General features: G+C 38.9%; 1 protein-coding gene across 2 annotated transcripts in view; it reads right to left on the reverse strand.

The window, feature by feature from the left end:
• The window catches only part of sh3yl1 (SH3 and SYLF domain containing 1), a 154,727-nt gene that overhangs the window by 91,576 nt on the left and 42,820 nt on the right, over window positions 1–20,331 (reverse strand). For both annotated transcript variants that reach the window (XM_080192065.1, XM_080192064.1), the window contains exons 3-4: window positions 18,189–18,302; window positions 16,574–16,638 (exon numbers count right to left, since the gene is read on the reverse strand). In XM_080192065.1, the coding sequence (XP_080048191.1) occupies window positions 16,574–16,638; window positions 18,189–18,302 (179 nt within the window). The remainder of the gene's footprint in view (window positions 1–16,573; window positions 16,639–18,188; window positions 18,303–20,331) is intronic.

Raw genomic sequence — 20,331 nt, forward strand, 5'->3', positions numbered from 1 at the left:
AGCACCCTCTCCCAAGCAGTGACTGTTGAAAGTTAAGTGCAGAATAGCAAAGGCAAGTTCTGCTTTTGGTAGACTGCATTCCACTGTATGGGAACGTCAAGGAGTCAGCCCAGCAACAAAACTGAAGGTCTACAGCGCCGCAGTACTCACTATTCGCCTGTATGCCTGTGAAATGTGGACTGTGTATCGAAGGTATGCAAGGAAGCTCAATCATTTCCACATCACTTGTCTACGCAGAATATTAGGCATTAGATGGCAAGACAAAGTACCAGACACTGAAGTCCTCTCTAGAGCAAGTCTACCATCAGTCCACACACTGCTGATGAGAACGCAGACCCGGTGGGCAGGTCACGTCATCCGTATGTCAGGCAAGTGCTTACCCAAGCAGCTCCGTTTTGGGGAACTCTCTGTTGGAAGACGCTCGCATGGAGGGCAGAAGAAACGTTTCAAAGACATACTCAAGGCCTTCCTGAAGTCGCTTGACATAGACACGACCACCTGGGAAACGCTGGCACAGAACCACCCCACCTGGCGCTGCCTCATACACAAAGGCTGTCAAGCAAGGTATATTGCTGAAGCACAACTTAAGCACGAGTTGCGCAAGTGCAGAGCCACCAACGCAACAACTACAGCGTCTATACAAGTCTGTCCAATACGTGCCAGGACATTGCGTGCCCGAATTTGCCTGATCAGTCATCTGACACACCGCAACCAGCCTCAAAATGACTAATGGTGTCAAGGTCCTCATCGATGACGATGAACGAACAACAACTCCATATGGATTGCTGGGGTCAAGAATGGCTGACCACACTCTTCTCAGAGACAATTAGGGATGGGCAATAAAGGTTGGTCAAGCCAGTGACACCCACATCCCATGAAAAAATAACAAAAGAAATCCCTCCCACCTCTCCCTAGGATGCCTGATCCTTCAATACCCAAATATCCCTAATTTAGCGGTATCTGGAATCCATGTTGTCTTCTTCATGGATCTGCCTGTAGCTCTCTGGAGCAGGCATTCCTTATGTTGAAGGGTGGAAGTCCCACACTGAGCTACTTAAGCCTCCTGTAGCATAATATCACTGCAGGGCCATTTTTGAAGAAAAAGACAGTTAGTTTGCGGTTTGTGACCAACTTTTCTAATATGTAGTGGGGAGGGGGGAAAATGTGGGCTAGTAGTTCTTCCTCTTCCTGTAAAATTCACCTCAGCTGTCACCGTATGAGACCAGTTGTCTGGACAGCCAAATTGTGACAGTCACACCAAGAGTGTGGGTTCAATTTGCATACTGAATAAAGTTATGTTAATTATGGAATCTTGCCTTCTCAACCTTGTTCCGTGTCTGAGGTATAGTGATCCTCAGGTTAAAACCTTTCTCCCTCAAGGGGACGGTGGTGATTTGACCTTTATGTGACAGAACAAAGAAAGTAAATATGACTATGTCATGGGCTCTTAAATCATATTTAAATCTGAAAATAAAATTACTTACTACTAAATGATTTTAATTATTTGCCACAGCATAAGAACATAAGAAATAGGAGCAGGAGTAGGCCATCTAGCCCTTCAAGCCTGCCCCGCCATTCAATAAGATCATGGCTGATCTGTCGTGGCTCAGTTCCACATTCCCGCCCTCTCCCCATAACCCTTAATCCCCTCGCTTATCAAAAACCCATCAACCCGCGTCTTAAAAATATTTAGCGAGGCAGCCTCCACCACCTCAACGGGCAGAGAATTCCAGAGATTCACCACCCTTTGAGTGAAGAAGTTCCTCCTCAACTCCATTCTAAACCGCCCCCCCTTTATCTTGAGACTGTGCCCCCTAGTCCTACTGTCCTTTCTGAGCTGGAAGAGTCTCTCCACCTCTATCCTATCCATCCCACAGTCCATTGATGCACAGGTCAGGTGGATTGATCATGCTAAAATTGTCCTGTGGTATCAGGGGGATTCATAGGGTAAATACTTGGGGTTACAGGGATAAGGCCTGGGTGGGATTGTTGTCAGTGCAGATTCAACGGGCCAAATGGCCTCCTTCTGCACTGTAGAGATTTGATTATTAGAATTATAATTATCTTTGCCTGAAAGAATACTTCTTCATACATCACTTGTGATTTGCACACCAATTTATTCCAAATAAATCTCTTCGAAAAGGCAGAGCACATAAAAAATATTATAGAATCTCTACAGTGCAGAAAAGGCCATTTGGCCCATTGAGCTTGCACCAACTCTCTGACAGAGCATCTTCCCTACGCCCACTCCTGCATCTTATCCCTGTAACCCCACACATCTCCCAAGGCTAATCCATTGAAGTTGCACATCTTGGGACATGAATGGGCAACACTGCACCAACAACTAATAAATGAACAATCAAATTGCTTTAGGAGCATAAAACAGATACCAGCCTCAGAAATTTTGCATTTGGGCAATATGGACATTTTCTGCTCTTTATTATATAATAAAACCATAAATTGGCTAATTTCTAATTAATTAACAAAGCACTACACAACTCTCAAGGAACCTTCAAAATTATCAGCATTCTGGATACTCCCCAGTTAAACATTGGGATGACTTGACTTGCACCCTATTGAATAGCAGAATGGACACAAGGAAAAGGCTGAAGTTTTGAATTGGTGTTATTGAACAGAGAAGTTGGAGTATTTTCATGTGATGGGAAGGAGAAATGCAATTTTGGATTCACTCAAGTTGGGTCGGAAAGAAGTGAGGGTGTCACTGAAGCAATTGAAGGTCAAAATAAATTCTAGAGACTCAGAAGAGGATACAGATAATTTTACAATGAAGTATGATTTAGAATTGCTTGATTGAATGCCAGTTCTTGTCTTATGTTTATTCAAATTTTTACTTGTACTTTTGGATTTGTTTGCTGCTGGTACTCCCAATTAGTTTTTAGTCTATGAAAAATACATTTGCTCGCATGTCAGTTAATAAGTGCGCTGTAAGAAGTATGCCCAGAATTTTACCTATAATTAATGTGACACAAGCCTGACACAACAATGGAAATGTGCAAACATACTTTTATTATATTAAAGCACATAAATAAGTTCTATAATCTGAGAATAAATTCCCAACACTACTTCTATTTGGCAAAATCAAAATTTACTTCTGGAATACAGAGAAATATTGGATTCCCTGCTGTTACCAATTAAAATTTAGAAGTCGTCCATAAATGCTTTCTACCATTTAAGTGGATGAGGGGAAATGGTAATGGATTGTGAGATATATAAAGGTTCAGACCTTTATATATCTCACATAAGTGACGGAGGAAGGTTGATGTTATGCAATGAATTGAAGCAAGCAATCTTGATTTTTTTTTATTGAAGCTGTTAAGAATACAATTAAACACAAGAACTACACACCATTTGACTTCTAAGGTTAGCTTTGAAAACTCATGTTGTTATTAAATTGAAGGGGCAAGCACAAGAAAATTGCATCAAAAATACAGCTACGCATGTCATCACAGACTCCCCAGATTGTGATTCTGAGAACTGAAGAAAAATGTTGAGTCCTTGTGCATCCATAAACAAATAAATATATTACATTTCAAAAATTAATTCACAGGGCCTGATCAGACATTTAATTAACTTATGATTCAAATAATAGTTATCATCCAGCCCAACTAATTTACCCATTCAGAATTACCCTAATGGTCCTTTACTTCAGTGCCCCAACAGACTATTTATTAATTGATGGATTCTAGGGCTTTGCCTCCAGTACTTTATCTGCGAGTCCATTTAATTTAATGATCACTCTTTGTAAGGAAGTTCCTGATATCAGTCTTAAATGTGTACTTTCCTAGTTTAAGCTTTGGTTGCTTTGTCCTAATCTGGTACTTTGTTTTTAAAGGAGTTATCTGGATTTACTATGTCCACCCTATTCACCAGCACATATTGTTGCAAGGTCACCTGTTTGACAACACCTTCCAAGATTATAAGTTCAATATCCATAATGCAGCCGTATACTCTATAGATAAGCAAATCCTTTGTACTGCTTTAGATACATTGATTTCTGGAGGACCATGTGACAAAGAACAAAGAAAATTACAGCACAGGAACAGGCTCTTCGGCCCTCCAAGCCTGCACCAAGCATGCATGCTACCCGACTTAACTAAAACCCCCTACCCTTCCAGGGACCATAAACCACTATTCCCATCCTATTCATGTACTTGTCAAGACGCCCCTTAAAAGTCATTACCGTATCCGCTTCCACTACTTCCCCCAGCAATGAGTTCCAGGCACCCATTACCCTCTGTGTAAAATATCTGCCTCATACATCTCCTTTAAACCTTGCCTCTCGCACCTTAAACCAACACCCCCTGGTCATTCACTCTTCCATACTGGGAGAAAGCTTCTGACTATCCACTCTGTCCAGGCCTCTCATTATCGTGTAGACTTCTATCAGGTCTCCCCGCAATCTCCGTCATGCCAGTGAGAACAAACCAAGTTTCTCCAACCTCTCCTCATAGCTAATGCCCTCCATTCCAGGCAACATCCTGGTAAACCTTTTCTGTACCCTCTCCAAAGCCTCCACATTGTTCTGGTGGTGTGGCGACCAAAATTGAACACTACATTCCAAGTGCAGCTAACTAAGGTTCTATAAAGCTGCAACATGACTTGCCAATTTTTAAACTCAATACCCCGGCTGATGAAGGCAAGCATGCTGTATGCCTTCTTGACTATCTTCTCCACCTGCATTGCCACTTTCAGTGACCTGTGTCCTTGTACACCCAGATCCCTCTGCCTATCAATATTCTTAAGGGTTCTGCCATTTACTGTATATTTCCTATCTGTATTAGGCCTTCCAAAATGCATTACCCCACACTTGTCCGGATTAAACTCCATCTCTCTGTCCAAGTGTCCAACTGATCTATATCCCGCAGTATCCGCTGATGGCCCTCATCGCTTTCCACAAATCCACCAACTTTTGTGTTGTCCGCAAACTTACTAATCATCAGTAGTAACTTTGTGGACAATATAATAACATTATGACATTCAGCTGTTACAATGTTATCCCGTTGCTGCTCAAACAACAAGCCACAACTTGACTGGGGAAGGTACAGAAAAATCTTAATGTCATTTTAATTCTTTAGTGGACAACATCCACATTATATTTCAAAGATTATTGGCATAATTATCACCAAAATTATACACAAGATATGTTAAAGGCAGGATAGGGGCTATAATAGAACAGGGTCAGCCTGGAAACGTTCATATAAAAGTATATGAATGCTTTAATTTTCACGAAGTACATGGCAAGTCGAGCCATAGCAATCATCTTATGCACAAAGGTACTCAATTTTATTTATTTTCATAAACTCTTTGAATCCAAATAAACAGTCAGAAATTTAGGCTCTCAGCACCGTGCTTTTGTCAAATGGATAACTGGAGTTAGAAACAGGAGACAGCAGAATTGTCCACTGCAGGTAGGGGAACTATAAATCTTCAATACCACTTGGTGTGGGAGTAAATTGCAAGGTCCAGAAAAATCGGTCTTTCTGAAGGTCCCATCTCTATTTAGGGGTTATCAAATTTCATTTGATTACTGTAGTAAATGCACTATATAAATGCAAGTTGTTGTTTACCTTCTTGAAACAATTTATATTTCAATATCTGCATGAAGAAAAAGAGGTATTTATTTCTTAGCTGGTACTAGAGTAAATACCTCTTGGCTCATCTAATTTCCTTTGAATACCTAACAGGATGAGAACGTCCAGCAATAAGCATGAGCTTAGCAGACATATTTTAAATATGTCCAAAATTCTGCCACCCTCAAACCGTCTAACACTATGCCAAGCAAACAAATTCATACCTGCAATAATCCACTTCTCCTATTACCCTATGTTAACTAACCTTCACCCATGTATAAATTCAACATTTCTTGCTTTGTCCAAAAGTCCCTCTACAGCCTCATCCCTCTCTAACTCTGCTGCTTTCTACAGCCAATTTTTCTGCATACACCTTCTGCTGTTCAACATGGCCTATTTTTCAACTCCATTGGCTTTATTATTGGAGTAATTGTTAGAGTTTGCCCAATCTCTCTTCAAAAGACAATTGTGCCATTCCTGGAACAAGTCTGGTAAAATTTCATTACACTCCCTCAATGGCAATAATATCCCTTCTGAGGGAAGGGAACCAAAATTATTGTGCTTACCCCTGTCATCTCCACATCATTTATTACTGGACACAGAGATTTCTGCCATTACTGCTCCATAGTCAGGAACAATCAGCATAATTACTTCGACTTTGCTACTTCTTTCCCTGGTTTCAATTGCTTCATCAAAATACCTCCTATTGACATTTTTGATTAGTTTGCATCCGAATTGCTCTGGGACTTTATGGGAAGAATGCTAAGCGCAAGATTTTAATACTGTTAGGCAAGGGTAGGGGTTAAATAACAAAGTGGATAGATAAGAATTAAGATACAGATTAACCGTGACCTACATGAGTGATACAGCAGGCTCTAGTGGTTGAAAGGCTTACTCCTTTGTTAAGTCTAAAATCCCAAATAAACCAGGTCTCAAGTGTAGGATTTTCAATTATTAAAAGGAGGAAGGACAATAATTGCATTTATAATAGAGCAGAATAGATCCTCATAAAATAATTAAGATCATAACCAAAATATACACATCAAAGAGTTAATGTATGTTGCAAATTGGTTAACCAGAGAACTACAACTGGTAAAGCTGGGTGATATCTAAAATGGGAAATTTAGTTTTGGGGACCTTGCCAAGCACTAGGTGAATGAAAGGATTTACTGAGGTGATAATGGGAATGAAGAACAAGGAGGCTTTAGCCATGGAGGATAGACTAGAAAAATGGAAACCCTTTACATTTGAATAATAAAGTTTATGGTGAGATATGATAGCAATGGTCTATATCATCAAGGTTGTCAATAGTGAAAAAATGTTTTCACGCTGGTTTTTGAATCAGTAACTGAAAGGCAGCAGTGATATTGCAAGCAAGAGTTTGCAGAATATTTGCTTTTTTAAGTAGCGATTTGTTAGGGCATGTAACACAAAACAGTAGTGAAACAAATCCAAATTGGCTTTCAAAAGGAGTTATGGACAAATGCCTGAAAGATAATTTAACTATTTTGCAGGTTTCAAAGGAATCAACTCTTATTCATTGAAACTCTGTCGAATACACAAGCCCAGTTTGCCCAATCTCTCTTCATAAGACAGCCATGCCATCCCTGGAACAAGTCTGGTCAACCTTTGTTACACTCCCTCTAATGGCAATACTATCCTTTCTGAGGTAAGGGACCAAAATTGTACTCCAGGTGTGATCTAACCGAGCTGCTATAAAACTGAAGCAAGGCCTCACTACTGGACTCAAATCCACTTGCAAGAAAGGCTAACATTCCATTAGCCTTCTTAATACATTGCTGAACCTGCATTCTTGCAGAGTGAAAAAGGTGACAAGCATGAGAAGGGAGGTGGTCAATGCAGTGCAGGGAGATGGTCTGGGGAAGGATAACCAGTATGTAACAGGGAGGGACAGAGGGTGCAAACAAAAGAATGCACTAACAAATCGGTCCAGATAAGAAAGGCTAACATAAAGACATGAATGCACGTAGCATTCGAAACAAAGTGAATGAGCTGACGGCACAAATCAGTAGAAATGGGTATGATCTAGTGGCCATTACAGAAACGTGGTTGTGGGGTGACCAGGACTGGGAACTGAATATCCGGGCTATCAGACATTTCAGAAGGATAGACAGGAAGGAAAAGGAGGCGGGTTAGCTCTGTTAATTAAGGATAACATCAGGGTGGTAGTGAGAGACGATATAGGCACTAAGGAGCAAAATGTGGAATCGATGTGGATGGAGATAAGGAATAGTAAGGGGAAAAAGTCACTGGTGGGCATGGCCAATAGGCCCCCAAATAATAACTTCGAGGTGGGACGGGCTATAAACAAGCAAATAATAGATGCGTGTAAAAATGGAACAGTAATAATCATGGGGGATTTTAACCTACATATTGATTGGTCAACTCAAGTTGGACACGGTGGACTTGAGGAAGAGTTCTTAGAGTGCTGTTGAGATAGTTTCCTCGAACAGTATGTTACAGAACCTACAAGGGAGCGAGCTATCTTGGATGTGGTCCTGTGTAATGAGACAGGTAAAATTAATGATTTCCTTGTGAGGGATCTTCTTGGAATGAGTGATCACAATATGGTTGGATTTCAATACAGGTGGAGGGTGAGAAAGTAAGGTCCCAAATCAGCGTCCTCTGCTTGAACAAGGGGGAGTACGATAGGATGAGGGTGGAGTTGGCTAATGTAGTCTGGAAGCGCAGACGAGTTGGTGGGACAGCTGAGGAACAGTGGAGGATTTTTAAGGAGATTTTTCTCAGTACTCAGCAAAAATATATTCCAGTGAAAAAGAAGGGATGTAAGAAAAGGGATAACCAGCCGTGGATAACTAAGGAAATAAAGGAGAGTATCAAATAAAAAAACCAACGCATACAAAGTGCCAAAATTAGTGGGGAATCAGAAGATTGGGAAAGCTTTAAAAAACAAAGAACTACTAAGAAAGCAATAAAGAAAGGAAAGATACTTTATGAAAGTAAACTAGCACAAAATATAAAAACTGATAGTAAAAGCTTTTACAAATATATAAAACGGAAAAGAGTGGCTAAAGTAAATGTTGGACCCTTAGACGATGAGAAGGGGAATTTAATAATGGGAAACAACGAAATGGTCAAGGCCTTAAACAAGTTTTTTGTGTCGGTCTTTACAGTGGAGGACACAAGTAGCTTGTCGATAATTGAAGGTAATGGGACTGTAGGGGGTGAGAAACTTAAAACGATCACTATTACTAAAGAGGTAGTGCTGGGTAGGCTAATGGGACTAAAGGTAGACAAGTCCCCGGGTCCGGCTGGAATGCATCCCACGGTACGAAAAGAAACGGCAGAAGTAATAGCAGATGCATTAGTTGTAATTTATCAAAATTCACTGGACTCTGGGGAGGTGCCAGCTGATTGGAAAACAGCTAATGTAAAGCCACCATTTGAAAAAAGGAGACAGACTAAAGGTAGGTAACTACAGGCCAGTTAGCTTAACATCTGTAGTTGGGAAAATGCTGGAATCATTAAGGAAGAAATAAAAGGACACCTGGAAAAGAATGGTTCAATCAAGCAGATGCAGCATGGATTCATGAAGGGAAAGTCATGTTTGATGAAGTTACTGGATTTTTATGAAGATGTAACCAGTGCAGTTGACAGAGGAGAAGTGCTGGGTGTGGTGTTTTTAGATTTCCAAAAGGCATTCAATAAGGTGCCTCACAAAAAGTTGCTGCATAAGATTAAGGTACATGGAATTGGGGGTAAAGTGTTAGCGTGGATTGAGGATTGGCTATCTAACAGGAAGCAGAGAGTTGGAATAAATGGGTGCTTTTCCGGTTGGCAGTTGGTGACTAGTGGCATGCCACAGGGATCGGTGCTGGGGCCTCAACTGTTTACCATATACATAGACGATCTGGAGGAGGGGACCAAATGTGGGTAACAAAGTTTGCAGATGACACAAAGATGAGTGGGAAAGCAAATTGCGTGGAGGACGCAGAAAGTCTGCAGAGAGATTTGGATGGGTACGTGAGTGAGCAAGGATCTGGCAGATGGAGTATAACGTTGGCAAGTGTGAGGCTATCCACTTTGGAAGGAATAATAGTAAAATGGACTATTATTTAAATGGTGAAAAATTACAACATGCTACTGTGCAGAGGGACCTGGGGGTCCTTGTGCATGGATCACAAAAACTCAGTTTGCAGGTGCAGCAGGTAATCAAGAAGGCAAATGGAATGTTGGCCTTTATCGCGAGGGGGATGGAGTATAAAAACAGGGAGGCGTTGCTGCAATTGCACAAGGTATTGGTGAGGCCGCACCTAGAGTACTATGTGCAATTTTGGTCCCCTTATTTGAGAAAGGATATATTAGCTTTGGAGGGAGTGCAGAGAAGGTTCACCAGGTTGATTCTGGAGATGAGGGGGTTAGCTTATGAGGAGAGATTGAGTAGACTGGGCCTGTACTCGTTGGAGTTTAGAAGGCTGAGAGGAAATCTTATAGAGACATATAAGATAATGAAGGGCTAGACAGGGTGGAAGCAGAGAGATTATTTCCACTTAGAATGGAAACAAGAACTAAAGGGCGCAGCCTTAAAATAAGGGGGAGTCAATTTAGAACAGAGTTGAGAAGGAACTTCTTCTCCCAGAGGGTAGTGAATCTTTGGAATTCTCTGCCCATTGAAGCAGTGGGGGCTACCTCGTTAAATGTGTTTAAGTCTCAGGTAGATAGATTTTTGACCAATAAGGGAATTAAGGGTTATAGGGACCAGGCGGGTAAGTGGAACTGAACCACTAACAGATCAGCCATGATCTTACTGAATGGCCCTACTCCTGCTCCTATTTCTTATGTTCTTATTCTAACCATCAGTGACTTATGGGCAAGGGCACCCAGGTCCCTTTGTACACCTACACTTTCTAATTTCTTAACATTTAAGAAATACTTTGCACATCAGATCCTTCTACTAAAATAGAATATATAATGTGAAGTAGTCTATCTGTCACGTTCTTGACCACTTACCAAGCCTGTCCAAATCCTTCCGTAGCTGCTCTGCATCTTTCCCACAACACATTCCCGCTTAACTTTGTATCATCTGCAAACTTAGAAGTATTACATTTGATCCTCACATCCGAATCATTGACATATATTATGAACAGCTGTTGGCCAAGTACCACTTCTTGCAGTACTCTGTGAGTCATAGCTGGCCAATGCAAAAATGACTCACTTAGCCCTAATCTCAGTTTTCTTCCTGTTAGCCAATCCTCACTCCATGACAGTATGTTGTCTCCTATCTCATGCACTTTTAGTTTTCTAATTAACTTCCTGAGGGACTTTATCAAAACCCTTCTGGAAGTTCAAATATACCATGTCTATCGACTCTCCTTTATCAATTTGTTAGTAACATGTTTTATGAGTAAATTAATTTTGTTGGTAAATTGAATTAATAAAATGAATTACGTTAGTAAAATTGGAGATTATTGAAGGCTATTACACCAATAGAAAACATATAACATAGGTTACACAGGGATATAAACTTACATTCCATGGGGTTTGCTGGGGTTTGAATTGCTCCGACTTGATGATCACATGTAAATCCTAAAATGCTGATGAAATGAAAGAGTATCAATCCAGTCTTTACAGTTCTTTTCTTTCTATAGCTCAGCAGCAAAATTAGTGGTAGTGTTAACTAGTGGTATAGTGGTTAGCACTGTTGCCTTGCAGCGCCAGGGACCCGGATTCGATTCCCAGCTTGGATCGCTGTTGTGTGGAGTTTGCATGTTCTCTCTGTATCTGCACAGGTTTCCACCGAGTGCTCCAGTTTCCTCCCACAGTTCAAAGATGTGCAGGTTAGGTGAATTGGCCGTGCTAAACTCTCCCTCAGCGTACCCAAACAGGTGTCGGAATGTAGCGACGAGAGAATTTTCACTGTAACTTCACTGCATTGCGAATGTAGGCCTACTTGTGACTAATAATAAATAAGCTTAAACCAAATACAGCTGGAAATTTTAGGATGGTAAAAGAGACAAAAGTTTAGAAGCAATGAGTAGATCTCCACATCATATTGCTTCAGACTTGGAATGCCATTTCTGATGGCTAATGCTAACCTGTTGCAATCTAAATGCCACAGTTTTTGGTTCATCGTTATAATATGGAAAATATATGGAGGCATTACTTCAACAAGTGATGAAATAAAACTGCTAAATTTCCTACCAATGGAAGGTACAGACTATGGATGCAATACTAAATTGCATTATAAAATTTTAAGATATAAATAGCATTTTTCTTGTTACAATATATGCAACAGAATTGCCCTCCTATAGTACATGTGAAATACTTTATAAATTCTTCTTGCTTTAAACATATTCCAGATATTTACTTGATCTAAAAAAAATCTCTTCTTTCCCTTTTCCATTGGATTTTTATCTCTTGCGGTTTTCCATTGCCAGAAAAAGATTTTTGTTTTAAAATTTCTGCTGTCCAGGCCTGACAAGTTTTAGCTGTAGTGTTCAAGGTTAGCATCAAGGGAAATCTAAAGAATATTCAGGCCATAGAGCAAACATCAGATTATCTCAGCAATAATTAATTACCTCAAAAATAATTAATTTCATGCAATAACTTCAGGACTCCCTAAAATATCTTCAAAGAAATAAAATGCTAGGGAAAAAATTCTTTGATCCCCACCTCATAGAAGTTATTTGCAATCTTTCTACATGGCATTTGTTTGCATTCAAACATCACACGCCCTAGCACACACAGCAGTGACGCAAATCCAGATTGCCTGACATGATTTGTTGTGGTGCACATTTCAGTTCTACGTCAGCACTTTTAAAGTGGAAAATCACAGCTCCCACTTAATTTCCTCTCATTTATGCACAAAAAAAAAGTGCCAGGGAGATGAAGTACCGATGGAACAGGAGAAATTTCCAATGTAAGCTTAAGACTCCAGAAAAATTGATCTGGTCAATATGATGGAATTAATGCAGATGCTTCTGACATTAAACAATCAATATTGTGGATAATCTATTTTTCAGAATGGCAGAGGTTCTGTTTCATATGTTGTTTGTTATAAATGTCATTTGGAACTGACGTTAATGAAGTAAAATGGCAGACAGATTTATTTGGATTAAGTAACTGCATTTTGATAAATTTCATTCACAATTAAAAGAATAATGTGAAGAAAAGGACACCACGCTAAGAAGGAAGAGTAAAAGGGATGTTTAGTAGCAGAATTAGAGTTTAAAAAGCTTTCTAAGGATTTGAAGACAAAGAAAAATGAAGAGTGGGGAGAAATCTTTAGGGAGAGACCAAAGCAACTGTAGGTGACCATAGCCATCAGTGGTGAGCTGCAGAGATGGGAAGACATATTTTATGATTAGAAGTAAAACAAAATAAAGAAAGCAAAGAGAATTTTTTTAAAAACTGAATTATAATTATTTATTAATTATGAAAACATAATTAGTAAATAATTTTACAAACACATGAATAAGGTAAAACAGGTTGAGGATATCTCCACTGAGAGATGCATAGGATAAACCTACAGGTAATGTCAGGAAAGTAGCAGAAGTGTTGAACAGTTACTTTACCTCTGTATTTACAAGAGTCTAAAAAGGTGGACAATGCATTAGAAAAGATTTTTTAGAATGAAGACACTTAAGATAAAGGGAATGGCTACAATGACCTAAGAGTCTAAATGCAGTAGAGAAGCAAAGAGGGTTTTAGGGGTGAAATACACAATGAGTGAAGTCATATTTAACTCAAAATGTTAACTCTGTTTCTCTTTCCACAGATGCTATCAAACCTGTTGAGTATTTTACTATTTAATGTAGTGACAGGTGAATAGACCCAGATCAACTACAGAACATGGGATGGATCACTGTGGTGCTTTTACAGTCTTTAATAGCTTCATCTGTCTGGTTCACTCTCTGAAAGAAGGTAATGTCTATAACTAGATCACACGAAAGTGCCCAATAAAGTATAACTGTCATTCTATTTTAATCTGCATTCATGCAATCTTTCACTGGAGCTGTAAGAAGAAAACTCAGTACCATAATGCTAGTCCAGACTGACATCCTCTCAATCGAAAGAGTCAGACATATCTGGACTTGCAATAGGAAATCATAATTGGTACTCCAAAGAACTGTACCCGTGCATTTAATGAAACACTCCCATTAGCTCACCGCTGTGCTTTATTGTTATCACAGGATTAGCAAAATACTGGTAATATTTTGGTATGGGGAAAATCAGCAACTGAAAATCAGGAGACTCTAACTCCATACAAGTCCAAGTGTAAGAAGTCACTGGGCCACTAAATATTCTTTGAGAAGAATTAAAAGGACTGTTGGAGGACAGTTAAACAGGTTTTACACACTGAGTGAGACAGCATCACATCACAGATCAGGTGGAATTTTTTATCGCTACTTTTGATGGAATGTCAGCTCCAGTATAATCCCAGGTAATAAGAGACCCCAATTAATTTCATTGTGATAAAAGAGAAGCAAAATTATAGACATTGATAGTATTACTATTTCCATGCCTCATTGATTTAAACTGTCAACTAATATTATGTTACTTATATTGGAACAACAAACAACATGCCTGTCTGCAAGAAGACAGATGCCAAAAATTACAAAGCAGTATCCTTGCAATCAATCAAAATAATACTCATGGAAAACTAGTTATTTGGTTGCCAGCTGGCTTAAGCACAAAATTGGTTAACCTGTGATGCTCCCAAACTCAAGACCCATAAACACCTGTCAATGCCAATGGTTGGAATCAAATAACAACACTGAAGATAAAGTCCCCGTCTCCTAACCATTTTCAGCCAGGAAAGAAAAAAATAATTTTTAGAAACTGATTTGGTCCAACAGTTCCCCATGGAGTAAAATAATTTGTTCAAAAATATTATTCTCATATTGCCAAATTTTATTGTGTTCATCATGATTTAAATCCAATAGATACTTAGATGGCAAAAGGGGGAATTTGTTATTCCTCATATTGTTGTTATAAAATTTTACTTAAACTGAAATCAATTCAGTACAGATATTAGAAAATTAAATGCAAGTATAATTAGCATTCAATAGCATTTGTCAAATTCTTTTATCTTTATATTTTCATTTAATTGAAAACATTTTCGATTACTTTTGCATATAAAAATGAGCTATCTTTTACATTCCAGTCTGAAAAGAGCACTGTAGCGCAAGACTACAGCAATTCTTTTAAACACGTTACTGCAATTAAGGGTAATTGTTAATCCTTGAGTCATTAAACTCTGCAAGGATCAAACCGTCAAAATAGAACTTCAAGGTTTCACAACTTCAGGATGTCCAAAAGTGCTTTGCAACCAATTATGCACCTTAATTTTTGTTTGTCTGTCATGTAGTTACTGTTCACTTGAAGAATACACTGTAACCAATTTGCATTATGCATTGCCCCACAAATAGCATGAAATGTTGGGTAAGGGATCAATATTGGACAGGACACCCTAGTCCTGTGCTCTTCAAATAGTGCTATGGGATCATTAAGATGAGGGCAAACATGATCTTGATATGACATCTCATCTTGAAAAAATAGCACCTCAGACAATGCAGCAATGCTTCAGTCCTACATTGAAATGCTCAAATCTCTGGTCTCTGGAGTTGGACTTAAATTCACAACCTACGACTACTGATCCACAGTTAACATCATAGACGATATGCTCTAAGAGGAAGATATTTGGGTCCTTAGAAAAGAAACTGGATTCTGTAAAAAGCCAAAGTTAATACAAAAAATGTATAATATCTAACTTACAGTATTATTTTACAATGTAAAATGTATTACTTTCTAAGTCAGCAAGATAAGATTCTGTTTACTTTGTTCAAGAGCACAAATCATCCAACTAAGCATGTACAACATTAATGAATGGTTCAAAATGATAAAAGCTCATCAGGACCAACAATTATGAAAATCGTTCATGAAAATCAATGAACCATTCCAAGTACAAAAAAAAATGAAAAAGGCAGGTAGACCAGCAGGACCATGGACATGAATAGAAAAAATGCTTTACAACTTACTTGATGAATATACTGGTGTCAGTTTTAAAATGAGATTGTACAGTAGTCCTAGATTTGGTGATTTTAAAAACTGTAATTTGAGTCTCTTGAAAGGATTAAACTGTCAATCAAAGCTTCCCCAATTTAAAACAAATCAAGTGTCTGAAGATTGATTAAAACTGACTGCTCTTTATCTTATACAGCTAACGAGTCTGTATTTACGAATGTATAAACACAGCCAGGAACAGTTTCCAGGTCACCTAATAACACAAGGAAATTAAGAATGAAGATAAGTTCCTTTACCAAATTTGGTGAAAACCAAATGAAAACATGAAGCTATTAAGGCAAGAAGTCAGTTTGCAAATGTTAGAATGTTTACAAGTTTGCTGCCCTTGTACGCCCATTTCTAAAAAGGAATTCTAAAGAAAGACCAGATCAAAATCTGATATACGTTTTAAAATTGATGGCAAATTTTGAATTTCGAGCAAATGAACATTACATACAGAGCTTCAAGTGTTCCACATTTTGTGCTACAGGAAATGTGTTGGAGAGGATCATACACTTTTAAAGCTGCTTTAAATTTGGACACTTAATTTACTGGAGTAACAAGCAGCATTAAACAGCAGCCTTCTTTGCACCCACTTGCTACTAGCAGAGACAGCTTAAAACTGAAACAAATGATTGATACTAAATTGGACATTTAGTAAGATACCAATCATGGTATAGAGATTACAGAATTGTGAAGGACACTGAAGTGTGAATCTTTGTTTACAGTTCTGGAAGCAGAAGCATGAAATTTGGGCATCAGTTATAACCAGATCATTTTTTAAATTGCTGTATGAATTATGTATCTTCATACTGCAATTTCTTGAGCGGAAATTTAAGAAACAAGGTTTGTTACATAGCATCTGATTTCCCAGATCTCTACCTGTTACAGGTGAAATACTTATGCGAAACAGTTTACAAAAAAAAGTGACCTACCTCAATTCCAATCTCAAAACCTCCACCAAGACCAGCAATGCCTATTGCCGAGGGAGCAGACCATCCTGCATGAACCCAACACAAATTCACATGTTTTAACTATAAATATAGCAAAAGGATGACTAAAACAAACCATCTTCTCTTATTCATTTTTAATCCTGAAGCAGTTTGCCTGAGTCAGCTTCCAGGTTTACTTCTAAAAGTGGTTCAGCAGCAAGCAGATCAGTGTTGAGACTGCAGAGTCAACTTTCTCCTTGAAGTGCTGAAGCCTTATACCAATAACAGTGGAAAGACAAACCAACAGCAGTGAAGTAGTTTTGTTGTCTATAAAGATGTGAGGGGTCATTTAAATATTTAATATTAGCTGATACTGAGACCTTTGCAACTTGACATTTATATCAGATGAAGTAATATTGCTACTTGATGGTGGGGGTTAGTTATGGCTGATGTCTTTTGTTCAAACTATAACCAGGCTCTGGAAGACAGGAGGTATTTTTAACTAACGTTTTATTTAAAAAGAGGCTTTGTATATCCATTAAATGCATTTGAATTCAGATATGTAGAAAAGATGAAGCGACTCCGTGCAGAAGTGCATGCAAAGAAAATATTGGTCTTAGAATGAGGTAATGCAGTTCAATATGGGACTGGCAACTGTCGCACCAATAGCTACCAAATTTGGTTACGGGACCTTCCAAGATTGGCCTGGGTTCTTCTGGAATTGAAGACCAATCTCCAGGCACTGTTGTGTGCAACTCTGGAGAAAAATCATTGGAACAATAAAGGTTTTTTTTGTTATTTCATTTGAATATTTCTCCTTACCAGATATAAAAAACATTCAAGGCAGAATTCTGAAAAAGTGCCACACTGGACTCGCAACATGAATTTTGTTACTTTCTCCGCAGATGCTGCCATACCTGCTGAGGTTCTCCAGCAGTTTCCATTTTCTTTTCAGATTTCTGGTATCTGCAGTATTTTGCTTTCATTGTAAAACTACAGAAAATTGTGGGGCCGGAGGCGGTTTAGCTGACAGTCATCAAGCATCACCTAATTGGTGAAGGAGTCTTTTTGTTTCCTAACTGGCATAGATGGTCACAAGGATAAAGTGCTGGCCAACTAGTGGCTGGAGATTGGAGGGGTGGAGCGGTCAAGTGATTAAAGCTCCAGGAATATGTTTATTCAAGGTCACTAAACCTGTGCCAAATCTGCATGATAATCTCAGATAACAGTAACATTACTGCATTGATGCAGCTGCCACCATAGAAGGCAAACCTTAGTAAAAAAGGCAGCATGGTGCCAAGGTAATGCTCTGGCACTCCCTTGTCAAGATAATCAGTCTAATCAACATTAGAAAGTGATGATAAAAGAATGTCCCTTGCTGCAATGTCTCTCCCTTCACCATCACACCCAGCAAACCACACTCTCCATTCATTCCATCACGTTTCCATGCTTGACACAGAATTAAATGCTCATCTGAATGTTTAAAAACAGGGAGATATTTCCCAAATCAACATTGCAGTCAACACTAATTCTTTTCCTGGCATAATTTTCCCTTTTCTTTAAATTAAAGGCTGACAAAAATATATATATAAAAAAATCAAGTAACGAATACCCTTACTTCCATCTGGTAGGCGGCCCAACACAATTCCACTGCCTCCACGTGCGGTTACTAAAAATCCAGCTTTAATCACTGAGATGATAGCAAGTCCTTGTGCTTTAGCTATCACGTGAGCTTTAAAATTAACAGAGAATAACAGGTGAATTGATGAGTCACTTTATAAAATGAAACACTGATCAATCTACTTTTTAAATAACTATAAAACTCATCCTGTAATCCCTCCTACCTCCAAACGAACTCCAGGATTATGGGAACTGGCCCAACAAATAACCATCAAAAAGCTCCACTGGTTTGAAAGTGTCATAGCACATTCCCAAATAAACTTTTTCAGTCATGCAAACCTTGGCGAGACAGAACTAAAATTATTTCCTTATGTTTTAGGCATTTTGAAAATATGTATCACAGACTGGAGTTTGCTCTCAAAATTCTTCATTTTCAACAATGCTGGGTAATCCAGCCTCACCTCAGCTGTTCTCCATAAAATTAAAATATTTAAAATTTCCTGAAAAGGACACAGGGACAAAGAACCACAGGGATTCCTCCCAAACACCCACAATAGTGAACTTCCTTCAGTTAACACAGTAAATCTAATGCTGTGCTAACAGATATAAAATCTGCTCAAAACCAGATTTACAAAGCCCCATTGTTAAGTAGAATCATAGCACAGAAGGAGGCCATTCAGTTTATTGTGTCTGTTGTGGCCTTTTGAAAGAGCAATTCATCTAGTCCAATGCCCTGCCTTTTTTTTCCTTTTTCAGACAATGATCCAATTCCGTTCTGAAAGCCTCAATTGGCCCTGCCCTACCACACTCTCAAAACAATACAAAGAGTTAATGTCAGAATTAAAGTGGTCAGGTAAATGCAATATCATAGTCAAACATTGTGGGTGAGTTCAGTAGATTGTTTGGAATATAAAATTCAGCAACCTTGACAGATGGTATTTACAAGAACTAAACATAAACTGATCTTCATCTTTTCAATAATTAAAATAATGAAGAATGGATTGTTGCATGGACTGTGCACCCAGATTCTCGTACGCTCTCTTAATATAATAATGAGACCGGAGATTAATTATCTAAAGGAAGAACATATTAATAGACTTACCTAATATTCCATCTGTATTACTGATATGATTATACATTATTCAAGACATGGCTCAGATACTCAAAACCATTTAGTGTCAGGTAATTATATCTATACCATAAAACATGTTCATTCATTTCTTTTATTACCATAACATTACAGGTTTGTACAAGTATAAAAGTGTAAAGTACATAAATGCTCTATTTTTGACCTAGCATTGAAAAAGCAACCAAACGGCCACATTCTACTTTTGACCCATCACCCTTCAGCTCAAAGATTTTAATTTCAGACAGGAAATTAAATTCCGGTCTTGGGTGATGATGTGGAGTTTGCACATTCTCCCCATGTCTGCGAGAGTTTCCTCCGAGTGCTCCAATTTCCTCTCAGTCCAAAAATGTGCAGGTTAGGTGGATTGGTCATTCTAAATTATCCCAGGATGTGTAGGTTAGGGGGAAATCAATGGGTAAATATGGAGCGGTTACAGAGATAGGGCAGGCAGGGTGCACCTGAGTAAGAGGCTCTATCAGAAAGTCGGTGCAAACCTGATAGGCCAAATGGCTTCTTTCCGCACTGTACGGATTCTATAGGATTGGGTTGAGTGGGACTTTGAAGTATTCAAAATCTGAATCTGAACACCAATCTGTCCAAAACCGATTATAACTAAGGCCAGGTGCGCAGTGAGCAATCAGCCCGCTCCCTAGAAGTGGGCTGGCAATTCTAATTATTATAAATGAGGCTGTTTGCCTCATTTTTACCAACAATTTCCAATTTAATTCTGGATGGCCAGGTTTCCCTGATGCAACACCAGGAAGGCGAAAACTGCTGGATCCAGGAAGATCTCCAGTTATCAACTAGATCAGTTTGCCACCTCAACAGCCTTCAATCTCTTGGGTTCCCAGTGTCCCTTGCTGTCTCAGGCATCCAATCCTCTTCCCCAGTCTGATTCCCCACCTTCTTCCCTATGACTCCTCAGGGCACTTATCCACACCCCACAATGGTCTTTCCCCACCTCCTGACTTGCTGAGGTTTCTCTTCAGCATTCCCCACTTGACTGAAAGTC

Source organism: Carcharhinus amblyrhynchos, chromosome 7 (assembly GCF_965287045.1).
Source record: "Carcharhinus amblyrhynchos chromosome 7, sCarAmb.v2.hapA, whole genome shotgun sequence".
Taxonomy (NCBI): Eukaryota; Metazoa; Chordata; class Chondrichthyes; order Carcharhiniformes; family Carcharhinidae; genus Carcharhinus; species Carcharhinus amblyrhynchos.